This window comes from Stegostoma tigrinum, chromosome 1 (genome assembly GCF_030684315.1).
Source record: "Stegostoma tigrinum isolate sSteTig4 chromosome 1, sSteTig4.hap1, whole genome shotgun sequence".
NCBI classification, from domain to species: Eukaryota; Metazoa; Chordata; class Chondrichthyes; order Orectolobiformes; family Stegostomatidae; genus Stegostoma; species Stegostoma tigrinum.
The window spans coordinates 52,546,344-52,565,991 of record NC_081354.1 but is presented as its reverse complement, the minus strand read 5'-3'; the positions used below and the strand labels follow the sequence as shown (position 1 = coordinate 52,565,991).

Here is a 19,648-nt window from a genome sequence, read left to right as displayed (position 1 = left end):
TCACAAATGCTGTAAGACTTACTGATTTTCTCCAACATTTTGTGTTTATTTCAGATTTGCAGTATTTTGCTGTTGTTGAGGATGACTACAATATGTAGAGCTTGGAGGAAGCTCTGGTTTAAACCATGAACTGATTATTTACCGTACTGCTCATTGGGTATCAATGTAAAACTGGAAAAGTACAACAGGTCAGATGGCTTCCGAGGAGCAGCGACGTCAAGGTTTCAGGCAGAAACCCAAATGTTGCAACTCTTATGGTTGCAGGGAAAGGTACCGGGTGTGTTGGAGGGGTTGGTGGGGAGTATGGAGATGATGGGGGAGTCGCGGAGTGAAAAGCGGACAGGGCTGGGGAGGGGAATATTATTTTGGTGGTGGGGTCTGATCGTAAGTGGCAGAAATGTTGTATTTGGAGGTTGGTGGGGTGGTATGTGACGACTAAGGGGACTATGTCCTTATTGTTACTGAGAAGAAGAGTGTGGGAGGGCAGAAATGTGGCCCATGGGGGAGATGTGGATGAGGGCATCCTTAATAACAGAGGATGGGAAACTACAGTTCCTAAAGTAGGACGACATCTGGAAAGTCCTAGAGTAGAACGCCTCATTTTGGGAGCAGGTGTGGCAGAGGTGGAGGAATTATGAATATGGGATAGCACTTTTAGAGGAGGGTGGGTAAGAGGTGGTGGGTTGAGGTAATTGTGGAAGTCAGTTGTACAAGGAGGCAGTCGTATCTCAGGCCCTTGCAGGTGGAAGGCCCTTTCATTTGTAGGAAGTGGGAGGAATCGAAGGAAAAACTGTTAAGGGGAGGACCAGTTCCGCCAAGCGAATGAATGGGTCGGTGGAGGGGGACTGGTTGGGCCTGTGGGAGAGGAAGAAGCCGATATTTTGTCTTGTGAGCTTAAAACCCAATGGCTGAATATTGACTTCGCCAGCTTCAATCTCACTCCCTGCATGTACATCTTCCTACTCACCTGTATACTCCACTCTTCCCACTAACCAATCATAATAATCCCCTACACCTGCATCAACCTATCTCCATCCTACTGACCCTCCCTCTATTTATTTCTGGGTTACCGACCTCCTCCCCAGTCTTGACAAAGGTTTTGGTCTGAAAATTTGACTTCCTTGTTCCTTGAAGATAACCTGTTCCTTGGATGCTGTCTGACTTGTTGTGCTTTTCCAACTGCACATTTATTGACTCCAGCTTCTAGCATCTGCAGTCTTTAGTGTCTCCAGGCAACTAGGTAACACAATAACAGCTATGCTGCAATGGCTAAATTAAGATATTCATCTGAATGCTGTAATAATACACAAGAGCTGTGCTGTTACTTGTAGTTATACTACATGGAAACAGGCCTTTTGACTCAACTAGTCCATGCCAACCAGGTTTCCTAAACTGAACTAGTCCCACTATTGACGCTGTCATGCCACATTACAACAGCATACTTCAAAACATTTTTACCTGGCTGCAAAGCACTTCAGGAGTCCAATTTTAAAAAAATAGTTTATGGAATTAACTAAGTTTCAAAATGAAGAATTATCTGGCTATCCATTGCTAAAGACAATAAAGCACAATGTTACTGGGAGGCCATGGCTGTTTTTATTTAAATTCGACAATTGACTCTTTGATTCCGTTCCAAGTGAATTTAAAATTCAGGTGTCTGCTGAAAAGGAGACCCTTACTGGCACATTTTCTTCTAAAAACTTTTAATCGTTACATTAAAAAACACTAAGTGCTGCTTAACAGCAAAGTCGATGACACATTTCATCACTTCACTGATTACTGAGGGTAGCCTGATGGGAATGGTAATAGCCTGGATAGGATCTGTGAAAGTGTTATACCTGGGTAATTTTCACAGGGTTAAGTAGATGCTGGTGTTGTAGTTGTGCTGAACAGCTTGTCAAAGGCCTGGGAAGTTTGGGATCACAAGTCTCAGTACCACAGCTGAATGTTGGCAGGGCTTACTGGTGTTTGGTGGAACTACTTCCTTCAAGTGTTTCCTGATATCACGCAGGACGAACTGAATTGGCTGAAGACCAGCAACTGTGATGTTTGGGACTATTAGAGGCAGAGTTGGATAATGCACTCAGAACTTCTGGCTGAAGATAGTTACAAATACTTCAGGCTTCATTTTGCATTGATGTGCTGGGCTTCACCATCATGGACAATGGTAATGTTTGCAGAACCAAATCTTTGGTTGGCTGTTTAATTGACCACGACCATTCATTACTGGATGAGGAGTTACAAAGGTAGTTCCTTGGTTGCAGCATTGCTTAACGTTGACAAAACTGTAATATTTCTGATACTTAAATTGCATGTAGAAGCTTCAGTTTGGCATTTCATTTGATTTATTACTGTCGTGTGTACCAAGGTACAGTGAAAAATGTTGTCTTATGTGCTTTACAGGTAAATTGTACTATACAAATCCATCAGGGTAATAGAATAGAATGCAGGATATAATGTTTCTCTGCATCTTCTCGACAGCTGAGAGATCAACATTAATATTAAAGAGATCTATTCAAACATCTGAGAACAGCTGGGAAGAAGCTGTTTTTGAATCTGTTCATAGATGTATACAAACTTTTATATCTTCTGCCTGATGGAAGAGAGTATAACTTTGATTACGTTGCTTTCCTGATGCAGCGGTACGCACAGATGAAGCCAATTGATGGGAGGTTGGTTTGCGTGATGGACTAGGATGTGTTCACAACTCTGCAGTTCCTTTCGGTCTTGACAGAGGCAGTTGCTATATCAGGCTGTGATGCATCCAGATAAGGTACTTTCTCTTGGCATCTTTTAAAAACTTTTTTTAGGTGTCTTTATGGACATGCAGAATTTCCTTAGCTTCCTGTGGAACTAGAGGCATTGTTATGCTTTCTTAGTCATAGTGTTAACGTGAGTGGACCAGGACAGATTTTTGCTGATCTTTACTCACAGGAACTTGATGCTCTTGACAATCTCCACTTCCATCACCATTGATGCAGGGGTGTGCCCTTCACTTAATTCCTGAAATCAATGACTGGTACCTTCAGTTTGCTTATGTTGGTGGAGAGATTGTTGTCTTTACACCATGTCATTAAGCACACTATGTCCTTCCCGTATTCAATCGTATAATCCCTACTGTGTGGAAACAGGCCCTTCAGCCAAACAAGTCCACACCGACCCTCAGAGCATCCCGACCAGATCCATCCCCTATAACCCACCTAACCTACACACCCCTGAACACTACGGGCAATTTAGCATGGTCAATCCATCTAACCTGCACATCTTTGGACCGTGGGAGGAAACCGGAGCACATGGACGAAACCCATACAGACATGGGGAGAATGTGCAAATTCCACACAGACAGTCCCCCGAGGGTGGAATTGAACCCAGGTCCCTGGCGTTGTGAGGGTGCAATGCCAACCACTGAGCCACTGTGCTGCCCCTCATCTTATCATTTAAGATCTGACCTACAAAGGTAGCGTTGTCAGCAAACATTTTGTACATGGAGTTGGCGCAGAATTTGGCTACACAGTTGTGGGTGTGTAAGGAATATAGTAGGGGCTGATTATACAGCCTTGCAGGGAAATGGTGTTGAGGATTATTGTGGAGGTGGTGTTGTCACCTATCCTTACTGACTATGGTCTGCTGGTCAGGAAGTCGAGAATCCAGTTATGGATGGGGGGAGCAGAGTACTAGGTCCTGGAGTTTAGAGATGAACTTGTTTGGAATTATGGTGTTGAAGATGGAACTGTAGTCAATAGGTAGGGAGCCTGATGCAGGTATCTTTGTTGTCCAGATGTTCTAGCAATGAGTGTAAAGTCAGGGAGATGGTGTTTCATATGGGCCTGTTACACCAGTAGATAAATTTTAAGAGATCAAGGCAATCTGGTAGGATAGAGTTGATGTGAGCCATGACCAGCCTCTTTAACCACTTCATAATTATGGATGTCAGAGCCACCAGGCAGTAGTCATCAAGGCACGCTGCAGTATTTTTCTTTGGCACTGCAATGATGGTGGTCTTCTTGAAGCAGGTGGGGACTTCAGATTGTACTAAGAGGCTGAATATGTCTACAAATACTCCCATCAGCTGGTCCACACAGGATCTTGGTCCACAGCTGCAGTTTCCATCGAGCTGGTCACTTTTTGTGTGTTCGCTCTTAAGAAGGTCGATCTAACGTCTGCGACAGTGACTGAGGGAACAGGTGATATTGTTTCACTGCCCTTCTCTTCAAAGTGAGTGCAGAATGCATTAAGCACATTCGTGGTAACAGCCTGATTGTAATGGTAAAGTGTGGATATCATGGCTGTAAAAGGAACAATAATTTATCATGTTCCTCATTCTTTTTGTTGTTAAGAGACAGTATGCGAGAAATTAGGAACAAATTAAGAGTGGGACAGAAGAAGAAGAAACCAATGGAAATGTAGCACTGGTTAAATTTGGAGAAGGAAGAGTTGAAGCATGAGAATGCCATGCTGGGTATTTGGGAAGCTATGAAAGAACAGTATAGAATAGATGAGGACTCTGTGAGGCCTGGAATACCTTACAGAAGACCTGGAGCTGTGCTGGAGACCCAAGGTGAGCAGAAGATGAACTCTACTTAAGTTATTTCTTCTCATTCTTTCACTAACTCAAAATGGCGCACCAGATTGTGGTGACAAAACACTTTCCACTGTATCTTCCTAGGTTTATGTGACAATAAAATGATTTGTTCATGACAATATCAAGAAATGAGAACAGATAGAAGAAAGTTAAAGCACCTTGGATATAACAACAAAGTACAGTGGAGATTTTGAACAGAGAATTGTGAGAGATATCTATATAATGCTAAATGGCAACAACATATTCTATATCATAGAGAGGAAAGCGGGTTTGGAGATGGTGGAATAATTGGGGAGGTGCCTGGGGGGTTTGTGATTAAAAGTTTTATAAAGGGGGCTGAAGACAGTGATTCCAAACATGGTGTCAGGGAGAGTGGTGCATGGATGCCTGTAAGCTAAAGTTGATAGGAAGAGAGAAAATTGGGGTTGGTCATTGATTGTTCAGCGTTGGACTATTTTAGTCAAAGCAAATTGAGTCTTTGGTTGCAATATCTATCTGGACTGTTCAGTCTAAAGATGGGGGTAAAATAATAGTTCAGTAAAGGTTTCAGTGAAACTATTAGCCTGTTGTGTTCCCTTTTTTAAACTTATCTCAAGCACAATATTCTGGCTCCTGAGAAGGAAGACAAGAAAGGACCAGATGGTGAGGATTAGTCTAGTGGGTCGAGGATCTATGGGCCCCGATAGTTTACTTTTAACACCTTGAGTCCATAATGTAATGCAGAAACACCTTTACAAATTTGACAGGCAATCCAAGATCAGGCAACTAAACCACTAGGAAATGAATCTCCACTCCATGCCCCAATAAGAGAACAGAATTCTATGCTTTTTCAGTAAATCGTTATTTTAATCAACTTGTTCAGACATGCTATGATACACCACCAGGGAGGTGGGTCTTAAACCTGAACCTTCCCATCCAGATGTAGAGCCGCTAATGCTGCACCAGAAGATCCTTCTCTTAACATTCTTCTCAATAAATAAGAGTGGAGTAACTGAACATAGTTGTCCAAGACCATGAGGTCAGTGATTAATGTGCATCAATCTAATTAGTTAAACAAAATTATCAGGCTTACCATAAGTTACACGTCGCCAGCCATGATAATAAACTAAAGTACTGGCCTGAATCATATGCAAGATACGCAAGGTTCAAGATGTTTATCCATGATACAATACTATGAGGCAGTGAAAATCTGAACAAAAAGAGTGCTGGAAATATTCATATGTTGTCAGCGCAGCTAAGGAAAGGGAAATGCAGCTAATGTTTCAGATCAATGCATGACTTTTATGTTTCCTCTCTGTACATGCTGCCTGATTTGCTGAGTATTCATAACATTTCCTGTGCTGCTTCTTTCGACCTCAGATATCTCTTCTTTCTTCAAGGCAGCAGCAAACACAATAGGGTAGATTTTCCATTGACCAAGACAGTCATTACGCAGGCACGGATTGGTGCTGCTTGTGGGGAGCCCATGGAATTTTCATCATAGCAGAAACCAAAAGAATTGTCCAGGAAATTGTCCAGGGAATATGCAGGAAAAGTTAGGGTACTGAATACGAAGTCTGACTTCTGAGTAACAATCAAACTGTACTCATACTTACCTCGCTCTGAAGCCTCGAGACTCTTTATACCACCAGACCGCGACCTGATCTCTGCCATCTTTCACACCCCGTACTCAGCTAACACCCTGGCCTTGATGACAATTCCACCATGCCACCCCCAAAGATGTGACCCAACTCCTGAAAACTCCACCCACCGTACCTGACCCAGAAACTCCTAACTTTGAACACCCATCTCCGCACCTGGCGCCCTACCCAATTGGCACCCAACTTAGTTGGCATCCTACAGCCAACCCATTTGGCACTCTGGCCCTAACCAGCTAGCATCCTACTTATCTTGCAATGTAATCCCCCTACCTATCAGGCACCCAACCCTCAAGCAGTAATATCAGACTTACTCACGTACATAGCCTTTGACAGCAGATATCAAAATGGATGTCAGGACCTTTAAATTTAACACAAGGAGGTATGGTTTATCCTGCCCCAACAGTTCTGTGCTATGAAAGAAATCTGGCCCAATGTATGTACACTAAGTTTTCCTATTGTTAAGGATACAGAAATTCATAGAAACCATGCCAAATAAGTGACAGTCACAACATCGAAAGTACAATAACATATTTCAGCACCAATATGGTTTCAGGTCTTTTATCTTAGTGACCCCTGATAGTAGGCAATAATGTGTTTCTGGTGTATAATGGGCTAGTTTACGTATGTGAACCTGAGCGACAGATGCTGGAAGTCATAAATACAATGTAGCTGGCTCCAATCTGGTTATAATCAATTTTTTTTTCCTCTCAGCATGTTGTGGCACAATTCCCCAAAGTCAGTACATGACTGAAGAATTGCTAACTTCTACTACACCTTTTCCCTCCATGACTGCACTTGGAAATTCCTACTGAACGGAAACTATTGATGATAGGTGCAGGTGTCATGTATGTCTACAGCACAGTAAAAGGCCCTTCAGTTTATTAAGTTTAAACTGGTCAAAGGCAACCACCCAACTATTCTAATACCATTGGTCAGCCCTTGGCCCATAGCTTTGTATGCCTTGGCATCGTGAGTGCATCAAAATATTTCACTGTTATCAGGGTTTTTGCCTCCAGGCTTATGGGCCTAATCAATGTTTCATACAGTTCTAGTATAACCTCTTTCTATTAAACTCTGTCGTGGCTAATAAAGCCAAGTATTCCATATGTTTTTTAATCACTTTATTTACTGGCCTTGTTACCTGATCCCTTGCCTTGCTTGTGCTGCCCAAGTGCATCACCTCACACTTATTCAGATTAAATTCCATTTGCCACTGACCAGCCCATCTGTATCCTCCTAATGCTTTCCTCTTCACTATTTACCACCCCACCAATTTTCACATTATCCGCAAACGAGCGATCAACCCTCCTACATTCAAGTCAAAATCACTTACGTGTAACTACAAACAACAAAGACTCCAACTCTGACCTTTTGAGAACCCCAGTGGACACAGACTTCCAGTCACAAAAATAACCACCACCCTCTGCTCCTGCCACTCAGCCAATTCTACATTCAATCTGCCAGATTTCCTTGAATTACATGAGCACTTATCTTGCTATCATTCTCCTAGGTGGGACCTTATCAAAGCCTTGATGAAATCCAAGTAGACTACATCAAATTCACTGCCCTCATCTACACATTTGACTACCTCTGAAAAATTCACTCACATGGATCAGACATGAACTCCCCTTGGTAAAAGTGACTGTTCTTATTCAATTCCTCACTCCCCAAATACAGATCAATTTGGTTCTTCAAAACCACATACAATAATTTTCCTAAAACTGAGGTTAGACTGGCTGACCTATGGAGTCATAGTCAAAGAGATATACAGCACTGAAGCTAGTTTTCTTGTTTATCTCCTGCTCCCTTCTTGAATAATGGAACCACACTGGCCGTCCTCCAGTCTTCTGGCTTCTCTCCCGTGGCCAGGGAAGAATTGAAAATTATTGCCATCGCCACTATGTTCTCTCTTGCCTCAGTCATCATGCTGGTGTAAATTTCATCCTGCCTGGGAATTCACAGCTTCCGCCACTCCCATCTACATCTACTCAGAGGTGGTTTCCCTGGCAGGAATAGGGGATGGAAATTAAGTTCAAGGTATGAGTTAAAACAAAAATCTATGTCCAAGTTTCGTGCCATTTCCAATTTGTTTTTACTAAATTTCAAATGGAAAACTTCAGCCCATAGTGCCCTATCCAACATAGCCTCTACTCATTTTCTTGCAGCTCTCTGGCATCTTGTTTCAAGTGCATGTATATGCCTTAAATATTTTGCACAGCCATGCAAATACAGTAAGTGAAAAGGACAACCATGTGCACAGCCTTTACACGGGCCCTTGACTGCTGTGAGACCACACAGCAATGCAGCTCAGAGGGAACACTGGTCTGAACCTATAAGACGTTCATGAAATGCAGAAGGATTGCAGCTCAAGTAGAGCCATAGCATGTTTTGAACTGGTTAACTGTAGAGATTTTTTTTCAAACACAACAGCACAAAGAAATGGACAAATTGGAATACAAAGTCTAGGACATGCTGCACATTAAATAAAAGAGATTTGCACTCCCTGAGGTACTGTAACTCCCATTTCTTGTGGCAACTTGTTATTTGGTTTAAAAAAAATTGTCACATTGAACATCTGCATGAAAGCCACACACATTATCAGTCCAAAGAGTAGCTCAGAAGAGCCTTAATAGAGTCTACAATCAAACAATCACTTGACAAGTCAGTAAAATGTTATAAATTTAAAAAAAACAGGAACTAAATAAATCACTTACATGGAGTTCTGGTGACTTCACACTAAGTTCTCCAAAAGCATCTCCAAGTTGTCGTTGTGTCTGTACTACTTGGTAGAACTGTGTTGCCATTTGTCGAGCTAGTCGTAAGAGATTTTCATACTTTTTCTTGGTCTCCCTCAGTATTTCAATCTGTGATTCCAGTTCCAAATCCACAGTCTTTGAGCCACGACCTAACTTTTCAGAAAGGACCTGTCGTGTACACTGCAACAAAAATTACAAAGCCACTTATTATAGGAAAAGATATTGGCAAAAAGACAAATGTGCTTAGTTTAGAACATAATATTGACTTAATATTACCTTGTACGAAGCTATTGTTTACTTACACTGTAGGTTTAATGTCCACTAGTTATTAGTTCTTCAATAAATTCATCTAAAACAGGATATAATTTATTACACTCCTAACACAGTACGTCACAAGAAAATTCCTTTGGATAAAAATGCCATTCTGCAGCACCACAGCATACAGATAAAGGTTTTCAATTCCCATGCACTGATTACGCAGCGTAGAGAATCAAAGTATCGAGACTAACTCCTGTCACGTAACTTCAGTACAAGTCCTCTTTTGGAAGAACACTGAGGGGGTAGTCAAGGTGTCCAAAACAAATGATAGGAAGATTGAACTCCTCCAAGAGGCAGAAAAATGACCTGGAGAAAGAACATCAAAGCTATCTCTTCAGCTCCCAATCTCTATACTGAAAGCAAGGAACACAAAAATAATTTGGAGGGGGGAAAGCGGACTAGTCAGTAATCTGCATGTTTTTGCTCCATGGTTGCGCATTCAGCTGTGAAATCTGTCAAAGTCAATAAGGAGAAAGGTACCATTGGCACTGAACTCAAACAAAAAGAGACAGTTCAAAATACTCAGATCTGGCAGCATTCGTGGAGACAAACAGAGTTAACATTTCAAATCTGAAAAGAGCTGAAAAATAGACATAATAAGCTTTAAGCAAGCAGAAATAAAGGAAAGGCAGGGAGTAGAGGACGTGAGGGAAGAACCACAATGAAGATCTGTGCTGAGAGTGCGAAGCAGGAGAAATTCAATCATGGAAGAGTGACAATGTAAGGCATCAAAAGGGAAGATAAACACAGTGTGACTTCATTAGCACTGTGAATGTCAGGACTGTAGACTAAGGAGTCATACCAGACTCAAATCATTTACTCTATTTCTCTACCAAAACTGCTGAATTCTTCAGCGTTCTTTCTGTTTCAGATTTTCAGCATCTGCAATATTTTGCTTTTATCACTACTTATCACTCATTATCACTATTTGCAATCCATAAAAAATACAGATGATGACGATAATCTCACATTACTAAAACAGACGTTGAGCCCAGAAGGCTGTGAAATGCCCAAAAGATAGAGTACTGTCCCTACAGCTTCTGCTGAATTTCATTAGAACAGTGGAGGCTGTGGTCAGATTAATGAAGAGGATATTTCATTTGGCAAATGACCAGCAGCTCAGGGTTGTACCGAACAGCGGTGGTCAGAAAGCGATTACCAACCCTCTGTTTGGTTTTGCTGGGATAGTGGAGACTGCATTGTGGAAAGCAAATTGGAGATACAAATTGAAAATTAGGACAAGTAAATCCTGATGATTGGAAGTTAAATTGAGGTTCCACCTGTCCTCTCAGGTCATTGTAAAAAATTCCATGGAGTAATTCTGAAGAGGAGTAGTGGAGCTACAGTTGTATCTAAAAAGAGACTACTGTTTGTAGAAGTAAGCTGTATGTATTTAAAGCAATGTTTTCTACATTAAGACAATGACTACACTTCCAAATTACTTCATTGGCTATGGGATGCCCTGTAAGCATCAATAAGTGTTATATCAATGCAAGCCTTTGTTTTTTTTTTAAATACTAGTTACGCTTGGAAATTATGTTAAGATACCTAGCCAGTCAGAAGGGAGGATGTGAAAGGGTAGATACTGCATCTGGTGATCTAGTATGAAGATGCTCAAGGGTGGGCAATGAGTGACAAAAGAACGGGCCATTTGACATGTCCCCTAAGAATGCTGAAAGGGGACGGGACCGTTGTGTAATTGCAGTCATCATTCTGGGGGGGTTGAAATGGCAACGCATGAGCAACCCAACAACATCAGCTGCCCTCATTTCCTTGGTCAACTGGTGCTGATAATGATTTTGCTTTTATCATGTACCACCTTTCAGCATTCCACAAGCCTGTCTTCTCTTTATTTACTTATTACATGGTGATCCTTACATCTTGCACCATTGTCGATTTTATTGTTTACATCACTCCTGTTTCCAACCCCATCAAATACCTGCCCTTTCGATACTGCCTTTCAATCTACACCCACCTATCCCCAGTTCATTCTCACTGCCTCAGTACTTCCTTAAAATATGCCTAATCTATAAATTTGCCAGTTTTAGAAAAGGTCACAGATCACAGACATTCACATGTCTTTCTCCAGGCATGGTGCCTGACCTTCAGAGCGTTTTGTGCAATTTCTATTTGTTTGTGGAAGTCTATACAGGCAAGATCCATATTCAGAAATTAAAGCATTACAAAAGGGCAAATTTCATCTATGCAGAATGAAGGCTGAGAATTAAGGCTTCATATTTAAATTTCATACATCATAAACTCTGCCTGTTCACTAATTATACAGCACACAAGAGTAATGGACAGAGATGGTGAATGTATCAGAGCTTAAGATTGCTTGAAAAATGCATACTACTGGGAAAAGACTTGAACAACTGAAATAGTCCTACTGCCTCTCAAAAGCATAGCACATGAGCAAATGCAACTACTCAAAAGAATCCCAATAGCCAAAGAATTGAATACAAAAAAACAGTTCGAAGCTCACACATCTTAACTGGCTGCAATGATTACTGACACACCAGAATAAGGCAGAGGGAGCAGGCAGAAAATAACTAAATTTAATAAAAGGAATGGAGGGAAGGTAATTCTCTTTTTTAAAAAGTGACACACCCATCTTTCATTTTTATAGACCAACTGCCTTGTGCATTTTGAAGATAACCAACACTGCCGAGCATTAGAATTTTCCCGTAGTATTATTAGAAACAACATACTGCCACTTAATGTTGCACCTAAATGTGGTGTTGTGCATGACTCCTGAAAATTTACAGCAAGAGCAAGAATCCCATCTTGATCACCTCCACAATCTGTCACTATTAAGAATGTGACTGAAATACAGGATCTGCAACTGTGCTCATGGTTTCAACCCACTCAACCGCATCAGTTTTGCTTTAGTGACACCCTGGGTCCTTCGTGCTTGGAATGCTGTGACTCATCAAGTTGGTTTCTTAGTTTAGTGCTGTATTTTTCAAACTTTTCTGCAAAGTTATAAAACCTACCTTGCTGGATATATTTTGCTGATTTAAGCTAATTTCTGTAAACATTCTGTTCAGTTGCCGCTGATTAAAGCATTAGTTAAGGCAGTAGACAGGTGAGAACACAAATTTCAATCATGACATTAATTATAGATAATCTTTGAAGCAGGAATGATAAGGATCTTGCAAAGTCAGTTACCATATCTTGCAAAATGTTAAATCCTACTTGTTCAAGTTTCATCAATGTACAATTGTGACACCCATTTATAAAACTTACGATCAGATTCCCATTCTCCCTTACACTTACATCCATACAAAATTTCAGTTCAAATGTTCAGTATAATGCAAAACAGAAGAAGAACATTTATGTGCTTTTTAGCGTTCAATAACCAGAAAATGCTGCTATCAGGGTTGTTATCCAAAGATAATTGTTACTCAGGCTATTATTTTGTCAAACTGATTTCTCCGTCTTCTCACACTGGTGTCATTGTATGGGCTTCAACAGACATGGGGAGCTCTCTTGTTTATACTCATTAACAATAAATGCAATTTTTAGATCCAGCAGTACATCTACAAAAGACGCATGATCTTTACTTTGATAAATCGAAGTATCAATTCCAAGATTCAGGTGATCAACAATACTGAAAACAGATCAAGAAAATTAGAAGCAGCGATGTGTGATATAAAGGGTGAAATTTAAAACCAAAAGGGAAATATTGCACATGCTAGAAACTTGACATAATAACTGAAAATAGTGGGGGGAAAAAATAAGTCTGGCAGAATCTGAAGAAGGAGAAACAAAGTTGACATTTCTAGTTCATTAATTTCATCAGAGTATTTCTAGCTTTTCCTGGTTCAATATTAGATTTTAAAACCTGGAGGCAATGGAAAGACAAGGGAAGTATCAACAATTATTCATTCCTGTCTGGCACTTAAATAAAACAGGAAAGGTGGCTGAATTGTGGTTTATAAAATAAGTTAGGCATTGTATGAGATCCAAAGCAGAGACATTAATATTGCCAGAAAAAGCAGTGAGCCTGAAGACTGGGAGCATTTTGGAAATCACCAAAAGAGGACAATTAGTTTGATCAAGAGGCGTAAAATAGCACAAGAACAGAATTACAAGGAACATTATATTAGCCATAAAATTTAGTATAAATATGGGGAGAAAAAGACTGGTAAAGACAAATGCAAGTCTCTTTTAGTCAGAAACTGGCCAAATTATAATGAAGATGAAAGCCATGGCAGAAAAATTGAACACAGTTTGGTTCCGTCTTCACAAAAATGGGCACAAATAACCTCCCAGAAATGTTACAGAACCAAGAGTCTAGTGAGAGGGTGGAATCAAAGGAAATCATCAAAGTTTGATAATCTATATTTCAGAGTATTAAAGGAAGTAGCTCTGGAAATTCTAGAGACTGAAGAATTTTCTACAGATAGGGTGGGAGGGGGTTGTGATCTCTTTGAGAAAGAAGTGAGAGAAAAAAAATTGTAGGCCAGTTGGCCTAACATCAGTAGTGAGGAAAATGTTTGTATCTTTTATAAAAGGCCTGACAATGAAACAGGATTGTGAAAAGATTGTGTCTTTTTATTTTTGTGCTTTTTAAAAACTGTGGACTGAAGTAAGAAAGAACTACGTTAAAACCAGCATTTTGCAAGAATTGCTGCATGTTTTGAAAAGCAAATAACCTGACAATCAAAGCAGGCATTGTGTAAACAGCTGGTTGAATAAGTAGTAACTGAAGTTCAGATTGTAGACAAACTGAAACCAAGGATGTTGTGTGCAGTTTCAGTTTTGGTTGGCAACAAATAGTTGATTGATAACTAGTCACTAGTCCGTAGGCCAATGTCAAGGGCTTTTTGCTTGCCAAAAAATGAGAGTTTGGTTTTCACGCAAATGAACGGCCAGGGTCTTTGAACAGATAGAAGTGATCGGATCTCCACTAGCTTTCTATTCATTTTCTCTCCCCTACCCTCAAGTGTGTGTGTGTGTGTGTGTGTGTGTGTGTGTGTGTGTGTGTGTGTGTGTGTGTGTGTGTATATAAGGGAGAGTTTATAAGGGGATTAGATCTTTAATTAGTAATGTGCTATGCTAATAATTTGTAACACTAAGTGCAGCTACAGTGTAAATACTTGTATAATAAGTAGTAATTCTTGTTAAGTACTGAAACGTGGGCTGTGCTTTCTATCAGTCTGTGTCTGAAAATTGGGTAAAGTGGGGAATCTTCATATGAAGTCTTCAACTTCTGCGATGAACCTAGATATATTGGGACTTGATTTCCAACATACTACCCTATTGAATCATAACGATTTGAAAAATCATCAAGATGTAACTGGTAACAAAGTTAACGGAGTGCAACTGGAAGTGGTGTATTTAGATTTTGATAAAGGTTCCACCTAAGAGATTAGTGGACAAAATTAAAGTGCAAAATATTGGTATAAATGGAGAGCTAATTGATAGACAGGAAAGAGAACATTGAAAAAAAAACTCCCCAGGTGGCAGGCAGTCACTAGTGCAATACTGCAAGGATTGGTGCTTGGGCAACAGATAGACATATGTGTGTAGGTGCATATAAAATATATGACCTGGATGAGGGAATCAAGCTCAATATTTCAAAGTTTGCTGACAACGCAAAAATCGGGTGGGATTGTGTTTTGTGAGGAGGATACAAGGAGACTTCAAGGTGGTTAAGACAAGTTGATGAGTGGACAAACATATAACAAATTCAATACAATGTGGTTGGAAATAAAGTGATATATTTTGGAATGAAAAACAGAAATGTAGAGTTTTATTTAAATATTGGATGTGCAAAGGAATGAAAGTAGGCAAGTGCCACAATTAGGAAGGCAAATGGTTTGTTGGCCTTCACTGCAAAAGGATTTAAGTTCAGAAGTGGGGATGTCTTAGTGCAGTCATAGAGGGCCTTTGTGACGCCATACCTAGAGTATGCATTCAGTTTTAGTTTCCCTGCCTGTGAAGGATATAGTTGGTCGGGCTTTGGAACTTACTTGAGTTAAAACATGATAGTGGAGGTTTATATGATCTCGAATTTAAAGAGGAAAGAATGTGGGAGAGTAGCTAGAAATGCGCTGAAGTAGTTCAGTATAACAGTGATGAAGGAAGAGGTTTTGGTAGTAGATGACCTAAGATAGAGTCAAAAAGCAGGGAAAGGGGAGCTTTAGCCCAAATCATCGATGTTGTAATCGTATGTGCCTCTAGCACTTCCTCTAACAGCGCATCATGTCGCACATATGCACCACCATCTTAACATTTTAAAATAGTTCCCAAGCTTTTTGTGGGTTAGCAAATCTGAGTAATATTTCATGTAATGCAATTTGTTAGGACAAGTATTTGGGAATAATGTCTTTTTGGAAGTGTTTATAACTGCCACTTTTCATTTAACTGTCCTATTAGTAACAAGAAATGCAAATATTTTAGCCTCATGTAGGGTCGTCAGGAAACAGAAATGACGAAGAATGTCACATAAAACAAAGGATTCTGTTTAATATTGCATTACACATCTCCATGTGCATCACTGAAAGTTTTAAATTCCACAGTTTCATAGCACAATAAATATAGTTACACAATTCAGGATACATGTAACAACACTGCTGGGCTTTAGGGATGAAATATATTGAACTTACTACAAAGCATAGCAAGAAAGATTATCATACAATTAGTGTCAGCACGTCACAACTTCATTTTAGTTAATAGCAGAGTTGTCATTTCACAGAGATTTGTTGGCTCAAAAATAACAAAGAGGAGTTTGGAGCAGATCACTGGTTAACTTAAAGTGGCTGGCCTGTGAGAAGAGGCAAGAATCCAAAAAAGTTGAGGTGGGAAGGGAGCTGAAGTTGGAGTTAAAGGAATCGGAAAAGACAACTCACGGTTACCGTCCATAGTTTTGTGTAAACATTATATGAATAGTATATCGAAGAAAGAACTCATTGCTGTTCTTACCATAATTCCTTAAAAATTGACATTATTCAGAAGTGTATGCGACAAGGCTCATTTCTACGTAGTACAGTATTAAGACCCAGTTATGTAAATCACACAGGCAACACTTTGTCCTTGCAATACCCTGGTGCTATCTGCTACCCATTTGTTGAATGACTGTATGCAATATTGCAGCTGAAATAAATGGAAAACAGGTCCACAGCACGTACCTTGTATGTGCTTATGCTCCATTTTTTCACTTGTTCAAGTTTTTCAAGAGCAATATTCTTAGATATATCATCTGTAATGACAACAGGGCCACTCTGAGTGTTCTTCAGGCTTCCTGCTTTAAATAAAAGAACATATAGAGTTAATATTTAAGTTATATTTTCCAGAAAAAGCGTAAGGAAGAACACACAAATAAAATGCAAACAACAGAATCAAAGATTGGAAGAAATTAAGATGACAAAGAAAAAATACAGACCCAGGAAACATGCAGATAGAACAACTATTCCAATCCAGCCTCATGTGTAGATGTCAGCTTAAATCTCCTGTTCAGAAACTTATGTAAGGATATATGTACTTCAGTATGCAAACTGGTGTTTGACTTATAATGAACAGCTTGCAATACTAGAAGCTAGCCCAGCACCCAATCATTAACAGGTACATTTTAAAACTTACAGTGTTTCTTTTTGTGGAAGGGATAGACAATAGACAATGGGACGTAGAAACAATTGAATAAATGAGAAGGCCATCTGTGTTCATCCAGCCTCACATTTTATTATCTAGGCCATCATCATTCTTTATTTGAGAGTATTCTCAGAATACTTACTCCAGGGCAAATCCCAAGTCATCACCATGGACACATTTAAATGGCTCATAAACAGATTTATAACATGTTTATTTTTTACCAGGTACTTTACCCACATATTACAACCAGTAACAATGTATGCTCTGATGATGTTATAAAAAGTCATATTCTGCAATAACAGAAAATTACTATTGTTAATTTAAATTTATTCAATGGCTCATCCAAGTGCAGAGCCAAATAACTCAAGATAACACCAGGTTCAATCGTTACTCAGTACTTATTAAGAGCCAGGGAATCGGCGAGAGGTTCCAAACTGACATTTAGTCTCAAAACTATAGTTTTTAAAATGAAAAATATAGCCCTTAACAAGAAGGAAAACTCAGCAAGTCCGCTAGAAATGTTAATGAGTAGACATCTTTCGAGGATAACATCAAGTTTGGCTTGTGATTCCACTACAGCACTTCAGCCTATTAAATTTAATTGCATATGACGGGGACATTATCTGAGACAGACCAACACCAAGGAACGGGAAAGCAGAGGAACAAACCAGGGATAGAACAAGTAATGTTGTGAAACTATCTTTTAATATTCTATTCTGGTACACAATAGAAATAAGGCAATGACAACAGAAATATGGACAAAGTCAACAAATTACATAAAGGCATACTTGACTATATCTGCACTACAGCCTGATAATATGTCTCCGTCATAACTCATTCCAAGATTTTAATGTGAGCTTGACATTACTGACCAAACAGGTGAAACAGAACATTACAAAGGCAAGAACTAATATTTGTTTAAGCAGCTTTGAGTGGGCTTAAAACACAAATGGTGTGGGAATTAAAATAGAACACTGTGTAGAACCTTTGCTCCCTACATATTTTTAGAAATAATAAAATGAAGAATCATTTTTGCTATGGCTTAGTACACTTGCTTCCTTGATCATGGAGAAGTGACATTATCATTCTGTAAATGCGCATACTGTAGCAGATGGCATCAAGCTACAAGCTACGTTAATTGCATGTGTCAGTTATGTTCATGCAAGTTTAAATATGTCTGATAACACTTTCCCTAATGTAAATTAAACTAGTTTCATTATAATCTCTCTGACGGTTTTGTTGGGTTGCCAACCTTTGCACTTCCCAGCCTATTATTTGTCCATTCATTTTAATGGCTGGAAAACAGTGAGTTGAGAAGCAGGATGAAAATTATAACCTATATCCCCTGATCTGTACTACGGTACACACTAAGTGCAACAAGAAGGGCAAGCAACCTGCTATGCTAAACCAGCCAGTAGGGAATGCATAACCACAGCATGTCAACAGTGCTGTCCATTTTCTCTCCATTGCTACCGGAAAGTGTTGCATCTCCAATCCAGCACCTCTTATAGTCACTAAGTACAGCGTGAGATCAATGGTATAGAGAAAACAAAACCTTGATCCACAGTCCACGCCTCAGCACTCCCATTATTTTAAGAACTACACTTAAAGCTAAGATATTTCAGTCCTTTCTTTAAAGGAGGCCCTCTTAGAACAGATCTCAGCAGAGTATTCTGTGAACACTAATAGTCTTGTGCTTACCGGGCCTTCCATTCAAGGCATGAAGGACAACTTAGATGGTATTGCTCACTATTGTTCAGACTTGTAATTAGGTGTGGTGCGACATAAAAATATGCCATTCCATCTTGGTAAGTGGAGAAGAAGGATGAAATCAATCAGCTAAGCTATGAGTTATATTTGTCCTTAGGTAGAATGCTTCTATCGACTGCCATGCGTTCCCAGCCACGTGTTTCCAGTGACAAATGGAAAATAAACATATAGGTCCATACTGAGAGATGTGAAAAACAAAAGAGCAAGACAATGCTAATTTCCCTTCTCATAAAGACAGGGGAAAGGAAAATGAAAACATACATTTTTAAATAATACTAAAGCTTTTATAAATTGGCGGACATGGGAGTAAACTAAGGACTTGTTAGGCCAATAAAATGGCACCAAAATCCCAAATCTTCTCAACAGTTTCATATATATATAAAACATTGCACCCTCAAAACAAACTTAAGAAACCATGGAAATGCAAAGCAAGTCAGAAACAAAAGGACACCACTCAATAATGACTGCAGGAAGTTAAGGAGAAGATCTCCTAAGAGATATGACCAAATTTGAAAATAAAAATAAAAACAAAGAATTTCTGAGAGACAGAAGGGAATTAAAGACCCATTCAGATCATGAAGAAATTTCCCAGACAGGGGGAGAACTGAAATCATCCAGAAACAAATCAGGTTGAAATTTCAATTCAAATGAGATATTAATATTTGGAATTAACAGTGAACTTTGTATTTTACACTTGAAACAATGATGTTCAGATGAAATAATTCTTCTCTAAAGCCATGGACTCCTGACTGGAGTTTGCTTCTTAGAGAGCTCGTTACCCTCCAGCATTTTGTCCCAGTAGTTATTAGTCAAGACAGCAACTGTTGTTGGATGAGTTGGCTACCAACACAAGTGACACTAAAGCCAAATTGAGCTGACCTAAAACAGGCATCACATGTCCATATTCCGACAGGATTTTGCAGTGATTAAGACTAGAAATTCCAACTGATTTTCCTATCAATATCCAAGGATGTTGAAGCATTATG

General features: G+C 39.6%; 1 protein-coding gene across 12 annotated transcripts in view; it reads right to left on the bottom strand.

Annotated features, from left to right (window-relative positions):
• Positions 1–19,648, bottom strand: part of arfip1 (ADP-ribosylation factor interacting protein 1 (arfaptin 1)) — a 180,854-nt gene that overhangs the window by 21,002 nt on the left and 140,204 nt on the right. For 10 of the 12 annotated variants that reach the window (XM_048534859.2, XM_048534904.1, XM_048534851.2 and 7 more), the window contains 2 exons: positions 16,433–16,548; positions 8,937–9,158 (listed from right to left, as the gene is read on the bottom strand). In XM_048534859.2, coding sequence (XP_048390816.1) covers positions 8,937–9,158; positions 16,433–16,548 — 338 coding nt within the window. The remainder of the gene's footprint in view (positions 1–8,936; positions 9,159–16,432; positions 16,549–19,648) is intronic. The other 2 variants (XM_048534879.2, XM_048534898.2) reach the window with 1 other exon arrangement.